Source organism: Myiozetetes cayanensis, unplaced genomic scaffold (assembly GCF_022539395.1).
Source record: "Myiozetetes cayanensis isolate MyiCay16 unplaced genomic scaffold, myiCay2020 scf10, whole genome shotgun sequence".
Classification (NCBI taxonomy): Eukaryota; Metazoa; Chordata; class Aves; order Passeriformes; family Tyrannidae; genus Myiozetetes; species Myiozetetes cayanensis.
In genome coordinates, this window is record NW_026086605.1 from 29,579,859 (window position 1) to 29,588,562 (window position 8,704).

Below are 8,704 nucleotides of genomic sequence, written 5' to 3' on the forward strand. Positions count from 1 at the left end.
TTTCTCTAAGTCAGCACCTGTTGGTGCAACACACCAGAAACACCGTGCACCTGAAACCGTCTGAAGCTTCAGCAGCTCCTGCTGTAGGCAGGAAGGTTGGACACTCCTTGGAAGGGCCATCCAGCTGCCTACACTAAACCGGCTTTCTAGAGGAAAGTGGTTCACCCCTGGCTGGCTCGGCTTAAGGGCTGACAAGGGTTAACAATGTTTGCTCCTCTCTCCATCTCACCCCCTCCTCCTCCTCACTGTGCATTTCAGTCAAAGACCTGCTCCCTGGCCAGCCACTGCCGGGATTAGGCTGCTCCAGCAGTCTGGCTGACACTCCGTGCAGGAGCAGGGTCGGGGGTCTGCAGGCAGCACAGCCCGACTGCTGCACAGCCCTCCAGGAGGAACTCCAGAACTGAAGGGGCAACAATCACCACTCTGAAGATTTTAAAATTATGCAAGTTCAAAACAACCTTTGAAAACACCCAACTTAGGAAAATACTGAGTTTCTGGTGGTTTTTTTGTTTTGTTTGGAAATATTCCCTCCCCCCCTTTTTTCTTTTTTTTTTACTTTTCTTGAAAGACTGCAAGTATTTTAGTTACTATGCCTGCTCAGGAGCCATATGGAAAAATCAGTTCTGTCCTGTTAAACTGGTTGCACAGTTTTGATTTTCATGTGCCTACAGAGATCTGAAAAACCCATGTCGTTTTATTTTATGCTTTTTCGGCAAAGAGGGCAAGTGGTCTGAGGATCATCTGGCCAAGAACACAATAGGTAAGCACAGTAATTGTTTTGTGAGGTATTTCCAAGAGTCTGAGAATATGTTGTTTGTGTAATTGGGTGAAAATTACCACAGCCTTTAAGATGATGTTCTCTTTGGGATAAGCTGATTATAGGTTTGTTGATCGCTTGGTTTGTTTGTTTTCCTGGATGAGAAAAAACTGAGCTGCTGTGGTATCAGTGTGGTTTGTGAGATCCTGTCATTTACACAGCAGAAAGACTTTTTTTTTTTTTTTGATCCTCTCCAAAGGGGCAAAGCAACTCAGATTCCACTGTCAAAGGTAAAACAAAACATTTGGGGTTAAGTTTTAAATCTGTAAGCTATTATTAGACTACAAGAATAACAAAGTGGCAAAGTGACTCAGAGTCATAAGGAAAGCTCTGTTATAAGAACATTAAAAATGGAATTGACATAGAAATCTTAACTATTCTTTCAGCTTGTTCAGATGGGTGTTTAATCCTGCCTTCAACCAGGTGCTAAAAATATTACAAACAGGCAGAGAATATATCAGCTTTACTTGGATGTTGACAGGCACATTCAGATAATCTGGCAGTGATAATTTCCATAATTATCTCACTGATGCTAAAGATTTGCTTTACTTTGGGAATCACAGATTTTGTACATAAGAACCTCCAGTTGTATTCAACAGTATGTTTAAATGTGCATGTTTGAAATGGATTTAAAAAGGAGCAGGTCCTTTTCTAAAGTCACTTTAATTGCAATGGACAGAGGGTCTGTTGAACCATAGATTTGACTGCTTGAGATGCTCTACACATTTGTAGGCACCATGAGAGAAAGGGCTGATCTCAGAAACAAGTAAAAATTATAAAGAATTGAGCCTTTGTCTTTTATGTTCTCTTCTATCATTACCCAGTAATCGTATTTAACCGGGATATTTACTCTTTGCTGCTTGTAAGATGCAATAAGCTACTTTTCCCTCAAAAAAAGAGATCTTGCTCACAGAGCTCCCTCTGCTTTCCAAATCCCTGAGCTACAGCTGGCACCTGTGTTAAAGGTCTACGCCCTTTCCACTTTCATACTTTGTTTTTTCTGAAACTGGATGTGGCAGACAAAAGTGTTGTAAGCATAATCAATAACCTCACATAGTAGTGTACTGTCAAATTCCTTGTCCTAAACAGAGTGTCCTGTCTGTGTGGCTCTGGGCAATGTACACAACCTTTTAAATAATGTCAGAAACAATGTCAGCATTTGCTGAGGACCAGTTGTGTACTTTTCTCTCACAGATGCCAAGCTGATAAGAAAGCCTCCTGGGGAACAGGGACACACCTGATATTTAAAAATCTCTTATCAGAGTGAGTACAATATAGTTGTTTCTGTGAGCAGCAAATGCTGAGACAGGCTGGAAGTGACACAGGTATGAAAATGATGGGCAATACGAGAATCTAAGAACAGGATCACTGCCCTACAGTAATAAAGCTTTCCTCCAAATGAGATATGCAAAATGCTTAGAATCTCCTAAGTATCAGTTTAGGGAGTCTTGTCCAGCCTTCTCCACCTTTCATCTAAAAGTATCTTACACAACTCTTAATAAGACATGCTGATCCTCTTCTCTACACATAGAGAAATAAAAATTCAGTGATCTCTGACGGACCAGCAGAAGCAGTGTTTGAGATACAGTGACCTCCTGTGAGTTTGCAAGTGACAGCTCCATTACAAACAGCTCAGCCTTGAAATTCAGGAAATGAACACCATAAACTAGAAAAAAGATATTTTTAATGTAATTCTCCACTCATTCTTTCAGTGGTAAAAGATTTTTTTTTATAACTGTCTTTTGATATTGCACCTGTGCTACAATGACCGTATTTTCTATAACCAAAGACTTCATTCCAGCTTCTGCCATTAAACCTTTACAGAGAAATCCCCTGAGAAATATTTCTCTGTGAACTTTAAGCAATTTAGCAAAATGGAGACTGGCACTCTATGAATGCCTGACTTGCTGTGATTATGATAAATACCAGTAAAAGCACAGAGAGTGTCACTGATTATTTTCTCCCCAATGACAGCAGCTTCTATTCACTTTTGTCATCTCACTTTGCAGTACTGAAGATGTCCTGGCTCCAGTTTTATCTGCCTCTCCACATTCTCATGGCAGCTTGCTTGTGCCATTCCATAAAAGCACCCACCAGTTCCCAACAAAGCTTCAGGACTGATCTCTTCAATTTCTACCACTCCCTGATACTTGCTGATGGTAAGGAAACTACAGTTCACCTGATGAAGGATATACCCAAAAGGTAAGAGCAAATCAGCCACTCCTGTTCTCAGATACTTCCCTACAGCACTGGTAGTTGAACACCATCAGCACAAGCCAAAAATCTATGCACCTGCAGAGCTCTGCCAGTGCACACTGAATTTACAGAAAGAGGCCCATTACTCAAGTCATTCCATTGCCCAGAATCTGGAATGAGCCTCTGAGATGACATTTAGGTTCATGTACACATTTCAGGCAGCTTTCTGTGGTGTTTGCCAGAGCAGCAGCTGACACACCAATGGGTGAGGCTCCAGCAGCAAACAGTTGTGCCACAAACAGCCTGGCTTCAAGGGCTGCAGAGACATCACCTGTCCTACATTCATGGTAAAATACAACAAGTTTACCCAGTAAATTAACTATATCCAAAAATCAACAGAACATCTGCACAGACATCTCAGAGAAACTTCTGCCAGTGTCCTGTATGCTTGGAAGTGTTTTTGCTGAATGGCACTACAACTTGCTAAGACCAAAAGTGCTTTGCACGTAGAAATTCCGCAGACTCTTTGCTTCCCCAAAATATCTGCAAAGTTTTCTGCCGTACCTGGATATGTGGGTGATCTGGGGATTACAACTGGTGCTGTACATCTTGGGTAGCAAAGATCCATCTGCTTGTTTGGGAAGAGAACACTTGAAGGGGTTTAATCAGACTCCACTCTGGACAGTGACCAACACATACAGATTTTGACACAGACCCGAGTGGTCACAGAGCAGAGGGTGAGCCCAGATGGTTCAGTCTTTGCATGCATTGCACAGACAGAAACTGGAACATGGCAATATGTTATATAATGTGGTGATGCTCACAAGAGCAAAACTAGGAGCTCTCCTCGTTAAAGGAAAAGGGGCATTGAAATCTCAGAGACAAAGGAATTTTTCTGTGCTCTTGTGGCATAACAGTACAACTGCAATTAGGAGGCAAACCCCCTTCAGTTTAGCGTGGTCAGGTGAGGTTCTTATGAACCCCAGTCATCCAAACAAGTTTCGGCTTAGCGTAAAAGACTCAAGAATGTGGCCCAGCAGCCACATCCTGAAATTAAGCCAGACCTCTAGGCTTACATGATCTATCCATAATGACCAGGCTTGTCTTACTAATAAACAAAAAAACCCCTTGAATTGCCTTCGAGTGCAGAGTGAGTGACCCAAGTCCAAATGGTTCTGTGGCTATATACAGTCCTTATAAAAACAACAGCAATAAACAGAGTGAGACTGGAGGTTGAGCTTTTTTTAGGCAGTAATCAAAGCTGACCAAAGACACTGATGTCACTTTGCACTGCTCATGCATAGCAGCCTTTGACACAGAGGCAACTAAGGTGGAACTGGCCTGGATGAAACTGCCATTTACATCTGAAAATTTTCAGGACTGGCTAAAACCAGTCTGTCAGATCTGCTTCATCTGACACCCACGAAGACCTAGATATGCAAGCACATATGAGGGAGGATAAGATCTAAGAGCCTTCACTAAACTCCAGTCAGGAAACCCTGGGGATAAGTGTACCAAAGTCCCCAGAGTCAGGTAACAGGTGGTTATCTGGAAGGCAGTTCAAGCTAAATCACATCCATCACCCAAAATAACCAGCTAAGGACTGAGATATGATATTCACCTCAACTGTGCTAAAATTCAGAGGGGAAAAAATATTGCCTAAATGTACATGAACAAAGCTTTGAGCAAATATTTATGCACTAGAATAAAACCAAACAAACAAGGCACAGCATGTATTCCTCCCACAGCTGAAGGTTTCAGACATTCACATCCCTTTGTGTGGATGCACTTCAGAGAGCAACAGACATTTCGATACAACATCAGGACAGCTGATTACAAGGAGTCTCATGCAGACTTGAACTCCCTGACACTTTCCCTCTGTCTCTAATCCACATTTACAGGTACTACTTTGTTTTGGAAGAAAGCAGAGTCCTTTCACCGTTCACAATAACAGTGACCCCCTGCGACGTTCCCATCGAATGGAGCATCCTTGTGCACAAGGCTTCAGCAAGTTCCCTAGGAAAAGAAACACAAGGTGAGACCTTCAGCCCATCAAAGCAGAGGCAAAGAAAGGATAAGTTACTCACAGGGAATTCCCCACAAGCCTAAACATCTCATACTTCCCTGTCCTGTAAATTGCCACGGACTCACCCTGTTTCCATGGATGAAACGTGGGAACCCATCAGATTTTGCCCTCAAGTTAAGTTATGGATTATATGTGAAAAAAGTCTACATCTAAAGTTAATATTTGGGAACCACTGTGGGTCTTTGTGGCTGCACAAACACAGATCAACTCCATAAGCTCTTTGTACTGGGCCAAACTTCCCCCTGCTGTCTCAGCTCTTTTTCTGTGGCTTAGGTCACTTGAGACAGTCATTTGCTCCCCACAGTGAAGCAGAGAAGATTTATCCATTTCTTCCTCTAAGATTACCATTTACCATGGCATTGGGCATTATACTGCCAGTAGCCCAAAAGGAAATTGCTTTCTCTTGCATGATTTTTTTGAATTAATGTTTCAAACTAAGAATCTGAAAGCTGCCATTAACAAGTCTTACCTGGCAAGCAGGTACACCTGACCGAGTTCAAATTATGCTCCTATGTTTTCCTTCTTCAAAGGAGACAAAGGCACAAAACTAATCCAAAGAAAATCCCTATTCTATAAAGAGTGAGTCTCCTTAAAGTAAAGTACCCTAAGGGACAGCTAATGGAAGAAGAAAATTTTAGGGACATCAGCATGATACAAGTTAAGCTTTTGCAAGCTGCAGTTTCATAATAACAGTTTTTGAAAACATAATTCTACAGCTGCACAGGGAAAATAAAAGCTTCTCAAATTTTATCTTAATAAATTGCCAGTAGCAACTGCAACATATTTTTAGTTATAATTATTGTTTTCAAGAAGAAAATATCATGTTCCCTAACATGCAAACTGTAAAATTTATATGACGTGTTTTATTTCACACGGGTTAAACCAGGAGTTACAAGTCTGCTTTCTGCCTGCAGGTGACCACGATACACAGGAGGTCTCACAGCCTCAGAAGGCCCCAAGCACTGTGTCCACCATTTTTAACTACAAGGGAAATTCCGTAGAGACTTACATGGGTATGTCTTCCCATTCTGCCCTTTACATGCTGGAGTTCTTATCCACTGAGCGGGACACACACATTACTGTGTACCTAACGACTGACACAACATCTGGGCACCTGTACCCTGAGCTTCCAATGGATCCACGCATAGATGTTATCGGAGTTGGGCATACAACAGTGACTCTGACCTGGAAACACAGCCCTTCTGTCCTGCAGCACAGAGAAAGCATCCAGTACTGCCTCCTAGTTAATGAGAAGCACAACTACAAGAGCTTATGTGCTGCTGAGACAGCAATCAGATCCTCTGGAATGAAGCTGCCACCGACACTGGCCTTGTCCCTGTCTCCGTACCTCCTCGAGCCGCAGCAGGTGATGATATTGTCCAACAGCGAGCTGAGCATCATCAACAAAGTGAGCAGTGGGGAAGTCCGGCAGATCTGCATGGGCACCAAGAACACTTACACGGTGCCCAGCCTCAGCCCCAGCACCCAGTATTACTTTGATGTTTTTGTTGTCAATCTCCTTACAAACGCCAGCGCCGCTTACACCGGGACGTTCGCAAGGACCCTGGAAGAACCTGAACCCAAGGTGACCGAGCTGAAAGATGGGAAAGTGATTCAGGTTGTCCTGGATGGGAAAAAGCAGAAATTCTACAGCCTGCAGTACCAGGCGAGGCACAAGAAAGTACAATTCTCCTTTCAGTTGTGTCGTGGCCAAGTACGGGTTCACATAACAAAGAATGGCAAAACAGTGGCCTCGGAAAACATCTCAGGGCTGAGGTATTTCTCTCTGAAGGGAAAGCTGCTGGACACATATCTGGTGCAGCTGAGGTCCACAGAGGAATCTAACTCTTCTGTGAAAGTACAGGTGTCCCCCCATTTCCACAAGCCTTTATTCCCGCTTCTTCCAGAGAGCTTAAAAATCAAGTCCTTCAGTAAACTGAGAACCTGCAACTCTGTGACCATTGCCTGGCTGGGAACACAAGAGGAGAGCAAGTACTGCGTGTACAAGAGAAGGATTGAGGAAGATCAGGTCTGGAGGGAACTGCAGAACGCAGACAGGTGCTCTGGACCTGAGTCTCGGCACAAATCAGAGAAAGTGCTGTGCAAGTATTTCTATGATCTGAATCCCCAGAGAGCCGTCACCACAGAGACCATCAAGGGGCTGGATGCAGGAACACTTTACTTGTTTGATGTTTATCTCTTTGGGCCATCTGGCATCCCTGTCAGATATCACAGCAAAGTCGTGAAGACCAGAAAAAAATGCTGAAGGTTTTAAAGAAAAGATTTGAAGTGAGTGAATGAAGACTTCTCAAAATTTACACCAATCCATGTCATAGCCTGTGCAGTTTAAAATACGCTCGGACAGAAAAAATATAAAGCCGTGAGATTCTGCAGAAAAAAAAAATGTTAGTTGTCTAGATCATTACACTTACTTTTACATCTTCTCTCCTGTGTAGGGTGAGGTTTTTTCTTTTCCTATCTCATTCAGACATCAAAAGCAGACCTGTGAAACAAACTCACACACGTGGAAATAAAATACCCTAATGGCACCCGTGAGAAATAGATTGGTTACCTAAAATGCTTCTGAAATCCAGTACAGAAGTGATGGGAAGCGCCTCACAAGAAGCACACATTATTTTCAAGTCCCAGAGAGTTTTCCACTTTCTGTAACTCACAGAGGTAATGAGGAACTGAGAGACCCCCACAAGTCAGGCTACTCTTGAGAAACTGAACTTCCTCACTGCTTGAGCAGAGATGAGACAACAAGAAATTAAAAGAAGCAGTGCAAGTGGTGTAAAGCTCCACACCTCGAGTGAAGCAGGCTTTCCCTGTTACCTGCATGTTTGCTTGGTTTCATTTCTGTAGAGAAACTGTGCTTGATTAGAAACACAAAATGTAGGCCAGGAACTAGCTCTGGATCCAGCTTTTCTGGGGAGTATACAAACACACTGCTGTGCTGCTGCCCACTGAGGATAGCAGCAAGTGAGGAATCCCAACACAGAAAGAAGATTAATCTATAACCTCAGATATCGAGCCCCTGTCTATGACTGTGTGACTCCTGAGTGTAATATATTCATTCTTTACATCTTTAAATGAGCTTATATGAATGAATGCATTGCTTTGAGAAAAACTAAATGTGGGTTTCCTATTAAATATCATGGAGGAAAAAAATATTTGTAGTAAAAATCCTGAAAAACGCTTCTTAGTTGCCTTGTTTCCTTGATTACCTTCCTCAGATGACATGAGACAGTTAAAAAAAAAAAAAAATTGAAAAAAATTAAGTATTCATAAACCCCCTTGTGCTTAATGTCAATTATCAGCAGAAAATATTTTGCACACGGGCTCTGGAACTTACATATGAAGAGATACGATAGATCCATTGACCCCCCAGAGGTTGCCAGAGAAACCTTGCCTGTAGTAATTAATTTTTCCCTACACTTACACTAAGCAAATACATAAGTTATCAGTTCCATTACTGGATATTTCAGAAGTTCTCTTGTGATTGAAGGCCATCAAGGCTCTAGTTTGAGCAATTATTACCTCCAAGCATGTTTGGAGACCCCTGGTAAGGACTGAAAATCAGTCCTGTGTGCAGACACAGAGCT

General features: G+C 42.5%; 1 protein-coding gene across 2 annotated transcripts; it reads left to right on the plus strand.

The window, feature by feature from the left end:
• Nucleotides 1–284: 284 nt before the first annotated feature.
• On the plus strand, nucleotides 285–8,300 carry LOC126653240 (protein NDNF-like). Of its 2 annotated transcripts, none has more exons than XM_050340774.1 (4): nucleotides 285–760; nucleotides 2,827–3,019; nucleotides 4,915–5,048; nucleotides 6,014–8,300. In XM_050340774.1, exons 2-4 carry the CDS (start codon nucleotides 2,835–2,837, stop codon nucleotides 7,363–7,365), a joined length of 1,671 nt encoding a protein of 556 aa, XP_050196731.1. In that variant the 5' UTR covers nucleotides 285–760; nucleotides 2,827–2,834; the 3' UTR covers nucleotides 7,366–8,300. The 2 variants fall into 2 exon arrangements, with proteins under 2 accessions (XP_050196731.1, XP_050196733.1); XM_050340776.1 differs by lacking the exon at nucleotides 285–760 and adding an exon at nucleotides 2,010–2,080.
• Nucleotides 8,301–8,704: the final 404 nt, after the last annotated feature.

Bases quoted from the DNA above. Each gene is read 5' to 3' on its own strand.
- LOC126653240 (XM_050340774.1), top strand. From the start codon at position 2,835: ATGTCCTGGCTCCAGTTTTATCTGCCTCTCCACATTCTCATGGCAGCT. The intron at 3,020-4,914 runs GTAAGAGCAAAT...CCACATTTACAG, and splicing joins ATGAAGGATATACCCAAAAG to GTACTACTTTGTTTTGGAAG. The intron at 5,049-6,013 runs GTGAGACCTTCA...TTCTGCCTGCAG, and splicing joins CCTAGGAAAAGAAACACAAG to GTGACCACGATACACAGGAG.